General features: G+C 39.5%; 1 protein-coding gene across 13 annotated transcripts in view; it reads right to left on the bottom strand.

The window, feature by feature from the left end:
• ATP2B2 (ATPase plasma membrane Ca2+ transporting 2) overlaps nucleotides 1–15,735 on the bottom strand; it is a 432,200-nt gene that overhangs the window by 175,523 nt on the left and 240,942 nt on the right. For 12 of the 13 annotated variants that reach the window (XR_008732091.1, XM_055709434.1, XM_055709423.1 and 9 more), the window contains one exon: nucleotides 9,526–10,010. Coding sequence is in view for 12 of the 13 variants with exons in the window: in XM_055709434.1 (XP_055565409.1) it covers nucleotides 9,526–9,724 (199 nt within the window). In the remaining variant the exon portion in view is untranslated. The remainder of the gene's footprint in view (nucleotides 1–9,525; nucleotides 10,011–15,735) is intronic. The other variant, XM_055709424.1, reaches the window with a different exon arrangement.

The raw sequence follows: 15,735 nt of genomic DNA, 5'->3' as shown, positions 1-15,735 counted from the left end.
CACGCTTTTGTAACCACTTCAAGGGCAAACTCTCCTTCTCAAGCACACCTGTAAAGAAGTGAGCTATTCCCTATTTTCCCTCACCTACAATGCTAATTAGAAAAAAGAATCATGACAGCTTTTGAACTGCTCTATAAAAGTAGTTGATTTTCCTTCCTATTACTAATTTTTTTCAGTTTTTTGTACCTTAGAGGTCTATACCTAAACTGCTCTCATACTGAAAAAGATGGTTCCTCTGCGGGAAGTGGTGCGGAGGAGAGATTGACACAAAATGCAAAAGGAATAATCAAAGGAGTAGCACAGCCCGTGGAAGCTGAGGTTTTCAAATCTTTTAAGAGAACTGACTCAGCTCACAATCCACACAGGAAAATAGCATCTGCAGTCCCTAAAGAATTTCATTTGAAAGCAAAGAGGAAACAAGGGCTAGTAAATGCTATTGTTACAGAAATAGCAGCTATATACACCCAGCTATTGCTATTACACAACAGAAGTACTCTGCATTTAATATAATCTGTGGTGCATTGCCAAGTTCTGGACTGGCAATAAAGATGGGACATTAAAATGGATTTTTTTACCAGCTCCAAGGCAAGGACAAGGAATGGGATTTGTAATGAGCATTGAGAAAGGAATTTTTTTTTCTTTAAAAGTTAAAAAGAAAGTTAAAGTACCACACTGCAAGCTATGCCAAACTATGTCATATATTATCAGTGAAAATACGTTCTTTACATCAGAGGCGATTATCAATTTTTCAAGATGTTTGGGGAGGCCTTCTTTGTACTTAACACCTTTCAGGACCTGCAACTACAAGCATATTTTCTAGAACACCTAGATAGATGTGGGAAAAAATTACTGGAAACAGGGTAGAAATAATTTCTAGAGACACTTAGAAGGCAAGTCAGAAACTATGAAAGCAGCACATTAAAAGAAAGCAGTATTGAGGAAATGCAGTTATGTTTGTCCTGGAAGCACATTGACTTGACTGCCAAGAATAGATCTTTGGCTTTATTTTCTGCTCACCTCACCTTTATAAATAACAGGCGTGTCAAACACCATCAACCTTTGACTTCATGGAAAAATGATGGAAACCGTAAATGTGATCAGTTTAGGTTTGAAGGGTAAGTAGCAATTGCAAAAGGGGACAGGAGGCAGGAAATCATTGCTGCACCTGGCACTGTTCTTATCACCAGTCTGTTCATATCAGTTATCATCAGAAGAAAAATGACCAATCATTCAGTCATGCTAATTCCACTTGCAAGGCTACTGAACTTAGATTCGCATATTGAAAGCCACTACCCCGTTTTATCCAAACCCTTTTTTCTCTTTCAACAAACAACATAATCATCTTTCATGAAAAAGTGACAATGCAATATTGAATAAAAGACCATTTTAAAGTTTCAGTTATTGTGAGGAATAGCATTGTCATCATCTGTCCAATCCATGGATGATCCTTATACAGATTTTAGTAGTAAAGTTTTCCAGTTCCCATGGCTCAGCCGGAAACAGCATTGCTGCTAGCAGTGACAGCAAAAAGGTTGGGAATGGCTAGTAGAGATGCAGGTCATTGCTTTATCTTTCAATTTTAAGGTGGCATTGTAAAGGGAGCATTTTTTGCACCCCTGTACACATCAGCAAAGACAACGGATTAAGAGCTGTGCTCTTACATTTCCTCTAGCAGCGGCAATCACAAAAGAATAAACCCACTGCACGTCAACTGTTTGCTTTCATATAGCACACTGGCAAAATAAGGCAAAAATCCCCCTTCACTCTCTCCGATACAGTGCAAAGACAAAGCTTAATTTCATCAAGGGCAAACCAGCTACATCGATTGGATTATTCATTTGGTATAATGGACTTTGCTTTCTTCCTGCAGCTTTCTCAAAACAAGAGCAAAATGAAGATAAATCAGCTCTCACTCAAGGCTGACACACTATGTATATTTATGGATTTCTAAGCCCTGCAATACAATAGAAGCAAGGTATTCATTACGTGATTTATTTTTTTCTTTTTCCTCTGCAGTACTGTTACTCTTACATAGGCTCCACAGAAAACAGGCGTGCTCTGCAAAGGAAAGGCTGCAACATTGCTCAGCCGCAGCTCCACACTTCTTTCCTCCCTTCAAGTCTTTCTTTGCCGTGACTGATAAAATGTGAGCTTTTCCCTTCCCAGCACAGAAGCCACTTTGATAGACGCACATGAAAGCGCACACAACAGAATGCCTTTTTGATCTTCCAAGCAAAGGCCTCGCTGTCCTTTTCTGAGGGAGCACCACTAACGTAATCCTACTTCGCATTTTCAACAATTGATGTAACTGCCAGAGTTTATGAAATCTAAAAATTACTTTCCCTATCATTATGTACACTGTTGCTATTATGTTAAAGAACTGGCCTCATCTTTTTTCACACAATAAATGAGCTAGTTATGCCAACAAACTCAAACCACTCTTTCTAAGAATGGGATCACACATTTATCAGCTGCACCGTATAATGGCGACACTTTCCGTCACTTATTATTTTGCAAAAAGGGAATGACATACTGTATTGCATCCTTGTATTTCGATCAAGGAGAAACCTGTGGCACAATACGTTACAGTGAACGTTAACCTATGATAACCTCTTTGGAAAGGGAAGGACTTACTTAAAGTTGCTGGGCCAGCCTTTCTTTTGACTTAACAACACATTGTAGTTGTAATTGAGTTAATTACAATGAACAAACATTAGACCTGTGCAAAACAGGTGCAAAATCTCACACCTTTATTATTCTTTCATCTAAATCAGAGGTGCAACAGCAGAATCTATGTCTGCAGCCAGTAAACATGGTACTCATCTATTTAATGTACTGTCTTAAAGGGAAGGGGAATTCAGTTTGCATGGAAATAGCCTCCCTTCTAAAAGTGTTGCAACTGCTAAAGTAAGATAATCATTGAAAAGAAGATGTCCTCCTGGGTAACCACATAAATAAATCAGCACTGGCCTCAGAAAAACTCTGATGCTATCTAACACAACAGGCAGAAGATACTTGCTTTCTTCCTTTCCTAGCCTTACTTTGAAGCAATGCTGGCTACACATAGAGAAGCTCTTTGCAAACCATCCAGGATTCTCAAAGGAGCAGGTGATCCAGCTTATATTTATTTAAAACCTTCATGGGGAAAATGCATCATGCAATATTTCTCTTGTTTTCTACAAGTAAATTAACAAAGCCAAAGTAAATCAGCAAGTGGCACGACATGCCAAAACCCAGAAACAAAACGAGCAATGAAATTGTACTTATCACTTAGAAAAATCTAAGCCATTCATTTGAGATGCTTATGTTTGGGTAACCTTTGGAAGAATGTTTGCTGTTCCATTACACAAACAATGGAAATATTAGATAAGAAAAATAACTGCAGTTGCCAAGAATGCTCCATGCACTCTTCTCAAATCATTAAACATGCAGGTATTATTTTATGGCTATATATCATACCATGTACAGCAGGAATGTCAAAGGTATAGAACCATTTTGTCTGACCCTTGAGCCTGCGTAGGTCCCGGCAGCGTGACGCAGAAATCCCTGAGCCAGTCCATCTGCATGGCACTGTGCTGATACACCCATCGAAACACAGAAATTTAAGAGCCAACTTCAACCTCGCTAAAGCCAAGTATTACAACTTTAACAGGCATGTTATATAGGACTTTGAGACAGCACTGTATGCCAAAGCAAATCTCCTTGCCTCACATGAGTTATTAACACACAACCATCTTGCCTAGATTTTTTCCATCTGTTCACAATCTTGAAAGACCAACTATGACAATGGTGTTTAATGTGAACTTGGGTCTGACCCAGCATTTCCCCACAGCACAGAGCTGCAAAGAGCCAGATAAACAGTAATTGCTTCAGCTCATTTCTCTGCACTGGGCGAGCAGGGGCAGGAGAAGCCCCGAGTGCCGACGGTGGCCCAGGGCTCACCGCCATCCTTTCCCGTGCGTCCCACTCCGCCGGCGGAGGCATGCCCCCAGAGGCAAAGGCAGTACAAATCCAGCTGTGGCACCTGCCAGGGGTCCAGCCACTGCAACAGGCATTTCAAAAAGAAGGAGCATCAGGAACCCACCTCCCTTCCCACCTGACCAGCCTGCCAGCGGTGGGGTCAGTCACTGCGCGGAGCGCAGCTCCCCAGGAACAGGCAGTGCTGTGGGGCGTGCGGGGCCCGGAGCAGGTCAGCAGGGGAAACAAACCTGCACAGAAACACGTCAGGTTATCACATCTTCTTACCAGCTCAACCACACCAGGCTGCGTGAATCACCACGTGAAATACCAGCTGGAAGTCTGATGGTGGGGTTTTTCCCATTCAAGGTAGGAAGAATGTGTTGAAAATGCAACCCTTAGCGGCCTTCACCATGACAATACTGAAGGCTTTTTCCATGGGGAAGGCTGTTTTCATTGCTTAAACAAACCCTTCCATATGGAGAAAACATGTACAAGGACGGACTAGATGTGTATTTGGGAGTTTGGCTCCTGGCCTGGGTGTGCTGACAAATGGGCCTGAACTACAAGTCATGTTTTGACACCACGAATAAGGCCGAGGAATCGGACAGCATGGCAATCTGGAGAGAGGATGAGTGGCTTTCCTCTTACAGTGCTTTTACGATGCTGCTTTGGAGATTTCCGAAGTACTTCAACTCAGCCTCACAACAAAATACTTAAAATCTACTTCAGGAGAGCTGGCAACACAAAAGCTTTTAAAAGAAACCTTTTAAAAAGCTTTTAAAAGAAATCATTTAATGAGTAAAGTAATATTCATCCTAACCTTGAATTTAAAAAAAAAATAATTAGAAAATCTTGGACTTATACATGTAAAATTGGATAGTTTATGCATGATTAAGTGTGTTCTTTTAGCAACAGCTAAAATGATGCTATTATAAATTCTTTTATTGCATCATCTATTTTTGACAGCGTGGTTTTATAGATTTCATTCTCTGGCAATCCATTATTTTCTATTTCTATTTTAAACTTATATTTGTCTGAATCAAATATCTTTCATTCTTTTCTCAATTTGTTTCTAAAATCTTGACATATCTGTATCTAATTTCACATACAACAACGTAGTGGTACACCTAACAGAAATCCGTATGTACTAGCAAGATTGGCTTCAAAACAGATATTACATTATTAAAGATGTACTTTTACAGAGGCAAGCTTGAGGAATCAAAACTAGTGAGTACTGCAAGCAACTGGTTAATTTTTCTTCTATTCAGTCTTCATCTTTCACCTCATAGTTAAAATTGAGAAAGGATTTTTAGATTTTAATAATGGAAAATAAATACACCTACACTGCTGGCTTAATTGATACTCACTCCGTATCTCCTGTATAACAAACATGCTTTCGAAAAGAGAGTAACTTATGATGATTAAAATGTCAACCTCTACACTAGAAATATTATCATTTAACTGCTAACGGATACTTTCTCTCGCCATGAAGCCTTTTTATAGTATCCTAAGAGAACTACAGCTAAAAAGCCCCAAAACTTGCATTAGTCATATTAAAAGTAGGTTCCACTGTTCATGTAATAATATCACATCTGAAATATTCTTGCACTCCACCAGACCATTTCTAGAAACTTAGCCTATCGGGCATCCCCTAAACGCCAACAGAAAAATTTCTCCTATAGTGCTGTAACATTATCTCCAATGTGTAACATCTTTTGGAGCTGCTGTTTCAGGCCTGATCGCACAGATATCGCCGTGGGGAAAGGTTTTTCTATATGTAAGAATAAAAGAAGCATCATTATACACAGCTACGCTTTTCATGCACATTGGATATTACTGTATCTAAGTATTTTAAGCAAGAGATCATGGAAGCTAATTCACTAACATATTTTTATAAGGAATAAACATTTCTGTAACGTGAAGGGAATGTAGATGAAAAACTTGCTATAAATCGGTCCATAATACATAAAATTGTGGGTAAAATACAATTTGGTATTGAAAGGAGTGGGTTCCAGTCTCATTTGGTATTCATCCAACTAACTCATCACATTTTACCAGCTGTCCTTTATAAGGTATCGCTAATGCTCGAGTGGGCCTCAGAGACTCGGATTGCATGGAAAATTATACAACTGTCATCACGGCTCTGCCCAGTGGGGAATTTTGCATTGTTTTGCAAAATGACAGAGAGCTAGAGCTTGCTTAGTTTCTGTATTACTAGAATAATGAAAGTGAAACTAATCTGAATAAAAATATTTTTAAAGAAATTTCAAGGAGACACATACTTGTATTTTTTCATATAAAGTATTTCTATAGATTTTGGGAAGGTTCTTTTTATGAGCACTTAAATAGTAGCTTTTCATTATAATATAATCACTTTAGTGCAGGAAATCCCTTCGGCATAACTGAGAGCTGGGATCCACACTGCATCTATAGCTAGAAAAGCGATCAAAGAAAATTTAAAGAACGGACTGAAGCCTTGTAATCCATGATAAAATTATGAATTCATTCAGCATGCAAATATTATTCTACTCAACATTCAGCAGACTTGTAAAGCTCCACACTGAATTAATACATGAGTTCAGAAAGCACTGGTAAGCGTATCTTCACAACAGCATAAATAACATTTGAGTTATGCATAAAATGTCTTACCTTGAGAAGTTCAAGGCCTTTAAAACAGCTTCAAAAAGGCACTTTTAGTGTAAGTGATTGATTCTACCAGTCCATAGGTGGTATATCAAATATTAACATGGGAAGGAAATGAATTGCTGAGCTAATTGCTACTTCTTATTTTCTAAATATTGGGTAAGCCAGTGAGTTCAGAGTAGACCACACTTTAACAAATTATAATGTTCCTGCCTGTTACACTAACTACTTAAGCCATACCCCACAAAATGACAAAGACTTTATGAAAATAAATTCTGAAAGAGCTTACAAGCCTGGGAAGAACCAAATTCTACAGTCAAGACCTTTTTGCCATTTCATTCGTATTCACTGGAAGCTCTTGCTGCGCTAGAGTACATCTGGTTTATTGAAAGTAGTGCCCTGCAGTAATGGTTATTCTGTTGTTCCTCATAGAACTGTTTAAAATGTGCAGCACTACAAACTGTAAAAAATAATGGAAGTTCAGTAACCAAGCTTCACCAAAAAACATGCAGGTTGGACAAGTGATTCTGGCATAATGGCACGTTATGGGATTTCACAAAGATTTTCCATGGGGGATCCATAGTTCGTTGCAAATAACAAAAGATAAAACTCTATGGGAGCCTTTACTATGTATGTCAATAATTTATTTGTAAACCATGTCTACTTGACATTAAAATTCCATTTCCATAGTAGAAACTATCATTTCTTTCCTCTAAGAATAGTCATATCTGCAAGAATATCCTCTTCACTGTATTTTAACTCTATTTACTGTGCTTGGATAGAAGAAAAGCAATGGCTAAGGGCTTATATCTAACCATATGCTTACATTTGACATAAACCTTTGAAGTTTTTCTAGTGAATTCTTATGGATAATTTCTCTCAAATGAAAATTTCCGAGTTTGACATGACATATTTCAGAGAGATTCCCTCTTAAAATTACTTTTCCAAGCAAAACAATTAAAAATTAGATGAAGACTTAGTGTGACTGGGAATTCCTATTATGTGATCTAATTTAAAATTAAAAGCCAGCAGTCTCTTCATGATTCCAAGGCTATGCTGATTGCCATTTGAAGCTGGAAATGTTTTTCCCTAATGCACAAGTGATGAAGCGCACGTAAGGCTTAGAGGAAAGTTACCTTATCGTCAGTATCAGATATAGATTACTGCTGGAGTCAGCATGCCACGCTAGTTGGATCCATACGCTCTGTTCCGATATGAGGAATTAAGTTTCCCTGATGTCACAAATTGAACAGATAATAAAATTAACAACTCCTTTGAAGTTCACGTTGACCAGATAACCGCCCGAATGAGTTGGCATAACTTTACTGAAGTCACTGAAGTGATCTTGGCTCACCCAGACTGAGACTTCAGCTTTGACATTCTATAAACTGCTGAGGGACATTTAAGATGCTGAATCTGTAGCGGGATATTTACGAGTTAGTGTTTATTCTGTCATGTAAATACAGAGGTCCTGCACTTCTGGTCTGGAATTCCCCAGATGTGTCAGGGATATGTCAGACTTGCTGCATTTTCTCTGAAGAGTTGATTCTGTCATGTGCAATAGCTATTAGGCCACTCACAAAGGCTGATGGACATCTGGAAGTCCCAGGCAAGTGGCAAAGGTCTCATTTTTCTAAGTCAGCACTCCTACTGGGAGCAATCTCCAGGTAGGAAAAGAGCTCCTGTCGGAAGGATCAGATATTGGGGTAAGACTAGAAAATGGGAGAGATCTGTTATAAAAATGTTCCATTTGTCACCAGTTATTGTAGAATAGCAGATGGCACACATGAATGCTGAAGCACTATTGAGGTTGGCTGCTCATTTTAATACAGAATTAGCTTAAAAATCCTTTCCTGAAAAGGTGCTGTTCATAGCTTTATAGCTTTATAGTTTATAATGCTTAAACAATACTGAGACTGTATAAGATCAAGTGCAGGACCACGAATTTACTTGAAGACCAGGCATTGACAGCTGCTCCTCTGGGACTCTTCATCTAGTGTAATTTATATCATCACACAACGTGACGCTACAACTGACATGTTTATGATTATACCAGTAATTCAAGACTAGAAATATTATAGACTCCAAGACTGTATAATTTCCAAGAGTGTTAATATTCCTTGGAGATGAAAATGGAATTCTTCGAATTAAATAGAATGTTACTTGCACTAAAAGAGAAAGAATTGGTGAACAGGAAAATTGAATGAGGAGAGGGAAACATCCCACCATTGTCAGTGTTTTATGGGAAAATATTTGGCATGAGTGTTGAAAACTAGACTAATGACTGATGATCGGGTAGAGAACTCCAAAAACACTCAGAAGAACAGATATTGAAAGGTTATGATCGGCACTGTTAAACATAAGAAAGTAAGTAGTTTAATTATGCACACAAAAAAAGTCTAACTAATAAAAACATTGATACAGTCACCTATTGGTAACTTATCCAAAACTATCTCTGGTAATACAGTAGGTCCATATTAGTAACTACAATGTTTGTATATTACATATTGATCTACAAAGCAATGTAATATGTATCTCAAAAGGTCATTTCATACTCTCCAGATGTCTAAATACTGAAGCAACTAGTCTTCACCTTCTTACCCCATGAGCATATATGATAAAGCCTCTTTATAATGCCATAAAAGAGGTGCTGATTTTTTGGTCTGCCTTTTAAGGAAGAATTAATGCATTTAGCTACTTGAATAAACAGCTCTCCTTTTATTCTCATGCTAGCTTTAGCTATAGCTAGCCTGGTTTTTATCTTCTTTCTCTGAAGACTCTTGTTTTATTATTGTTGGGAATAATGGCAACACCATGAGAATTGTGCTCAAGGTCTGAAACAAAACCTCTTTCTTTCATTATCCGGAGAGCGAGAGCGCTTACACAAAGTCCCCTGATTCAGCTGAAGGGCAATATGCTTACCTTCTGTTGGTGATGTCTTCAGACGTCTGCAGAGCCCCTCTGTTTCCCCATATGTCTCTTTAATTTTTACTACTGCTTCTGTTCCTCGAAGTTCCATGAGGGAGCGCAGTTCCTGCAGTGTGCACCCAAATTCTCCTGCATGGTTGGCCTCATTTCTTTGGTTCTTGGAATAAAAATCACTATTTGTCATGTCACCCATTGTTGCTGATTATATTGCTCCACTCGTTATAGTTGATACAATCTTAAAACTGTTTAAAAATTGAAGGAAAGGAATTTTGAATTCCAATCTAAGAAATTAAAAAGAATCCAGCGTGTGTCCGGTGAGTGACGTGGAGGATGCCTCTGGCGTGCAAGGTGTCCCTGACTCACTAGTGGTCCGCAGAACAGCTGCTTTCAAGGCTGCAGACCAGCTCCGCTCCATTCACCATTTCCCATTATGCTGCATCCAAGCTGTAGAATCTACATGGTCATTTCTTCCTCTGGACCTTTGGGAACAAAGAGAAAGGACTAATTACAAGATGAGCGATAACGCTTTACAAAGGTGATCACAAATCTATTCTCTCTGTCATTGCAGGTGGACTTGTTATTTAAGAAAAGTTATGCAGAAACACTGTGGAGGTGTCCTGTCAAATGCTGCAGGTAGTCAGAGCTAGCATCGACAACAAGGATAACACTAGCTCTGTCTTAGATAAAGCTCTCTACAGCTGCAGCACCAATAGCAGTGTTGCTTACTTTAATCAAGTCCCAAGAGCACCCGCTAAATGAGATGGCTTATGAATATTAATAAGTAAGCGATTAGTCCAGCATGCTAGATGCACCTCCAGTATATGCTCTGGATCATACAGCCACATCAATCTTTCATCTGACAAGAACAAAGACTCTCTCATAAAGCCTAGAAGGTAACAAAAATCTGTTGAACATTAGATTTCATAACGGGTTAAAGGAAAACTGTTTTTCAGTGCAAGGACTGGTGGAAAAACCAGAGCCACCATTACAAATTCAGAATACATTTAAATACATTACATCTTGCAGCCTTGCCTTCTGTGAAAGTAAGCAGACCCCAAAAAGAGATGAAACACAGGAGTGGCTTGGTTTGAACAGCCGGAGCCGCCTCACCCAAGGCAGCTGCTGGGCTGCCTTCCCTCAGCAGTGCCCGGGAGCCCAGCTCCGGGAGCCCAGCTCCACCTTGGCTGCGGCAAACGGGCAAGCACGGAGCCAGTACACGCAGACACACACAGATACGCGTGTACGCGGAGGGTGTGTGTGTGCCTTTTTCCTTTTTTTGTCTTTTTTCCATTTTTTTTTTTTTCCCTCATGTGCAGTGTTGAACAAGTCACATTTGGACTATCTGGGAGAGAGTTGATTACTTGCTAAAACCAGCCTTAAAAACCTGTTTCCCCTTCCCATATTCTAATGAAGTTGGTTTAAATACTGCTGAAACCAGCTATTATATTTGGCACAGAGAGCTTTAACAGAGATTAAAGTTTTCTTTCTTGCCTCAAGAGGGTTAGTGCGCGTGCATGGTCTAATCTATAGGTCTCATAATAAAAAAGATCTTTAAAAGAGCACACCACCATCCTAATGACTGACAAACCCGTCATAGTCAAAGTGCGTCTTTCGAACTTTTTAGGTACAGTAATACACAGTGGAAATGAGTACACACATAAATATGATCGCAAAGTGCCTCAAGTCCCAAATTTGTATTTGTGCAACAATTTTAATGTGCCACCCACATACAGTTAATATAACATGTAGGCTTGGTATTTCCACTGATGCAACTGCATTGCCATTGCTCTGCATGCAAGAAGGATCAGGCCCACTGTATGCATTAATTCCTCTGCCCACAGTGACATTATCTGTTTTGGAGCAGTCAAATATACCTTGCAGAATTAGACAAATTGAGCCTTTACCAGCCCTCTCTTCTACAGACAAAAAACTTGACGTTCATTTGATTTTTGTGGAGGGGGAAAAAGAAAAAGAAAAAAAAGGGGGGGGGACACATACCAAAGCTTCACTACAATATTACAGAATGCAATTAAAATAGCAGTCAACTGCTCCATGTTTCTTCTGCCCATCCTATTTAGACATCTATTCAAGTGCTAAGAACTTCTGCCAACCTTCATTTCATATATTGCTTTTCAAGTTCATGAGAAGAGAAAAATTTCAGCACTAAATGTAGCTTACAATGAGCAATAGAGAGAAACTGGAAGCAGTAATTAAAGAGGGTCTTTATTTGCCAAGGAATAGCTGAGGAGGAGTATTTTGCTCTGTCAACAACACTCAACCTTCCATGCTTGCACTCCGGACAGTGTTCACAGTATCCCTTCATTTCTAGATAATTCCCTATGCATAGCATGCAGAAAAGACCTTACTCACTATTGCTTTTATCTATTTTTAGAATACTGATCCATCATGTTTAAGTAGAAGTAACATCAGCCTGTAGCATTATTTTGGAATAAACTGCAGGATAGAAAAGTCACAGATGTCCAGTAAAACAGAGCATCCCAAAAGGCACTGAATCACCACAAGCTCCACTGATATGCCCCCTCCTTCCCTGAAATCAGCGTTTCAGGCTCTTCCTGGTTTCATCTGTAAGTTCCTGCTGACAGCCACATCAGAAAGGAGACTCTGATTTAATTACGAAAAAGAACACCCAAAAAGATGCTGTGAAAAAATGAGGCATCAATAATCCTAAATACCTAAAATAACAGCCTGCTATTTACTTCCATTGGGCAAAAAAGAATCTATTCCTAAGATAAGTACATGTCAAGATTTTGAACAGTGGGCATCTAAGCCAGCCATGATGTTAAAAAAAACCCACAACACCATTCACCTTACACAGAATTTATAGGGCTTTGCTAGCCCTGTGGGCTTTTTAACTATTCCTCTAATAAAATAAACATGGGGGGGGGGGGGGACACGGGGGGGGGGGGGACACAGATGACACGACACCAAAAAACCCAAAACAACCAAACCCAAAAAATTCTGTAACACCACAGACAATCAGTATTTTCTGAGGAGAAGCAGCTACCCATTTCATTAAAATCAGTGTCAAAGATGTTTTCTACATGATTTTTCTGTGGGATGTGTCCAGCACCCTCAATCAAAGCATCTCTTTTGACTCACTGTGCCATCACTACATATTAATATATTTGCTTCTATTCTTACAAAATTCATTGTCATTTGTCAGCCACAGCAAGACAGTGTTGTTGCTTTTTAGCATGAGTCATTTGCCTGCTTAATTTTTAATTTCACCTTCAATTAAATATTAATCAATAAACAACAAATATGAAGTTTACACTTCCTTCAGTGCTTTAAAAACAAATCACTTGGAGTTCGCATTCTTCATGATTCACCTAATGTTACACCACCAGGGAAAGCCCGTCTCACGTTTTTGAAAGGCAGATGGTAAAATACAGAAAGCACAAAGCATGACTAACATTATTCACAGATAATGCATCTCTCTAATCCCATGGAACAAGATATGCGGGCTTCATTTGATCCTTGAATCTCTTTTATGAAAAGTCCAGAAACCGTGCCAGGGCACACACCAGGTTAGCATGACTGACACAACCACCTCACCCTTCCCGAGTGGTTAATATTCCTTTAACAAAAGCGAAGAAACAGAAAACCTGAGACTGGCATATGGCACTATTCCCCCATCAGTGGGGCCACAGGCTTTGCATCTCCAAAACAGAGTTACTAGATGTGGGTGAAACTCGAAGTCTCCTCTGTGAGAAATCCAAGTATCCCACTAGGTTTGGGTGCAGGGGGGTTATTTGCTGGTTTCTGGGGGGAGGTGGTTAGGGAAGGGATTATTTTACAAGACACACTCAAAACACTGCTATTTTCCAGATGTAAATATAGGATAGGTGAGCTACCAAGAAATCCTGATTCTAAAAAACCAGATGACACCTGTATATTTTCAATCAAAATGACTGACTGACATTATTCAGGACCAGTATCACCCTCGCCAATCTGATTCAGACCTACCTCGGCCTACCATACCTTTTGCCTCATAGGAGCTGCAGGTCCAGACATGCTGAAGAAAACTAAGACCTTCTAAACTGAGACTGATCTCTTTCTAATATGGACATCTAAATGAGGTGAATGGAATTTCATACTCAGGATGCCTGCTTCCACTCGTTATAGTGCAAGTCTGCAGAACTAGTTCACAAAGGATACCCCGCAGCATTTGAATCCCACAGCCATGGCCTAAGCTACCTGGGGAATAACATCTCCAGTGGTCAAAGGCAACAAGACTGAACAAAACTACAGGTTTCAGCAGCAGGAGGTGTGTTGCACTGGGGGTGGGAAATAGCCAGGAGATCTCAAGGACTTCTCCTTTTCTTTTCAGAGGAGCCCTGAGTTCCCTCAGGGCCTCCAGGCCAAAATTTCTCAACTTCTTTAACCCAAGGTTCACTCAATCTCTTTCAGTCCAACAACAATCACCTACTGTGTGCTTCAGTGCTTTTAATTTATAATCAGATGCCTCCCAGGCACAAAGAGCCATCATCCTCAAATCCTGAGAGCACAGCTTTTGACACCATCCTAGCACACAGTCATTTTCTCCTCAGTTACGCGTATTTGGTCTCACCATTCCTGTGCCGACATATGGGGAAACCAGTCCTCCACAGACATGGTCAGCAGAAGAGAAATAAAAAACTCCAGTAACTGAAAAACTAATTTCACACACAATGTTACAGTATTCTTCCACACAAAAGCAGTAGCTTTTAGTGAAGGTTATTTCTTTGTATTTATTCTTAACAATGCTTCTGAAACAAGCTTTAGAATGAAGAAATTTGGGTAAAAAATTCTTAAAGTGCAGCTTGAAAACAGTATGCTGGGGACAAAAAGACAAAACAGCAGCCCACCTAGATTCACTTCAGGTAGCAAAAGACTTCACATACTAGAAAAACTGAGTAAAATACCATCCTTATTTTTCTCATTAAAAAGTCAGAATGTAAGTCTTCACCTTGGTCTGGGATTTTGTCTGTCAAAGATGTCATGGATTCATGTTGTACAAACACACTACAAACTTGGATTATTTGTTGGTTGGTGGGGTTTTTTCCAGAGTGGCTGTGTCTTGGGCAACAGGCGTCCATTCCTGTAGAGCCCAAGTCAAATATTTTTCATCTTCTACCTCCTTAAAGGAAATGCATGCCAATTAAAACAGAGGCAATTTGGATGAGCTAACTACTCATCCCAGGTCTGCTAGGAAAGCTATTATTTGATTTCCCTAATCAGGAAAAGTCTCATCTTGGAAGCCTGTAAATATTTTCACAGTGCCCTAGAGTGATTTCTAAGTAGATATGTATTCTGATATTTGATTTCACTTGGACTTCTATTGGCAGAAAAATTAGTAGCGAGGTAACAAACCAGGTTTCACCAGACCAGAATCACAAGACTTGCATTTCACAGTCCTTAAAGTTCTGGAAAAATAACAGATTCATGATGACTCCAAAAATACAGGATACATTCATAATTTGACTGTTTTCTCTAAACTGTCATCTAAGATCATACTAAGTCCAATCTCAAAATCAGATGATGAAAGAATTGCTTGCATTACAGGAGGAAGGATGAAAAGGTGATCACTTCTTAATGAGCTGGCAGAGGCACAGTCAGGGCAGAGAGATCAGCAAAGCCCAAGTTGTATCCACTCATCATGCAACTGGGAAGAAGGCATGAAGATCTGGTTCCCCCTGAATTAAACTAAGGCAATTAGCGGTTCCCACCCTTCTGTATATAGCATTACTGTCTCCCTTGGACTATCATTTGGCTGTAGATATTGCTAGCTGGTCCCTTGGGACCTACAGAGAACCCCCAAAGTAAGGGCAGAGGGAAGAAACTGCTGGAAGCGTCACACGTCAGTAAGTAGTAGGTGTTTAACCAGATTCATCTATATTCATTGCATTAGAGATACCATTTCTTGATAAAATAGGATTGGAAGCAGATTTAAGGGAATTTTCCCTCGAATCCAAGCAAAATCATTCAAGAGGGTTTCTTGAGACTACAGTTCATCGGACTTTGATGTGTGGGTAGCAACAGGCTGACAACATATTGCAGAGGATGAAAAATACATGGCAGATCTTTGCAAGGTGAAAGCATTTGAGAAAGAAAACCATAACGTGCTCTGCAGAAGTCTTCAGATGCACGAAATAAATCAAGCATGGCCCAGTTGTACCACCTTTTACAGTTTCTTGTTCTTTT

Source organism: Falco cherrug, chromosome 4 (assembly GCF_023634085.1).
Source record: "Falco cherrug isolate bFalChe1 chromosome 4, bFalChe1.pri, whole genome shotgun sequence".
Taxonomy (NCBI): domain Eukaryota; kingdom Metazoa; phylum Chordata; class Aves; order Falconiformes; family Falconidae; genus Falco; species Falco cherrug.
This window is presented reverse-complemented; position numbering and strand designations above follow the sequence as displayed.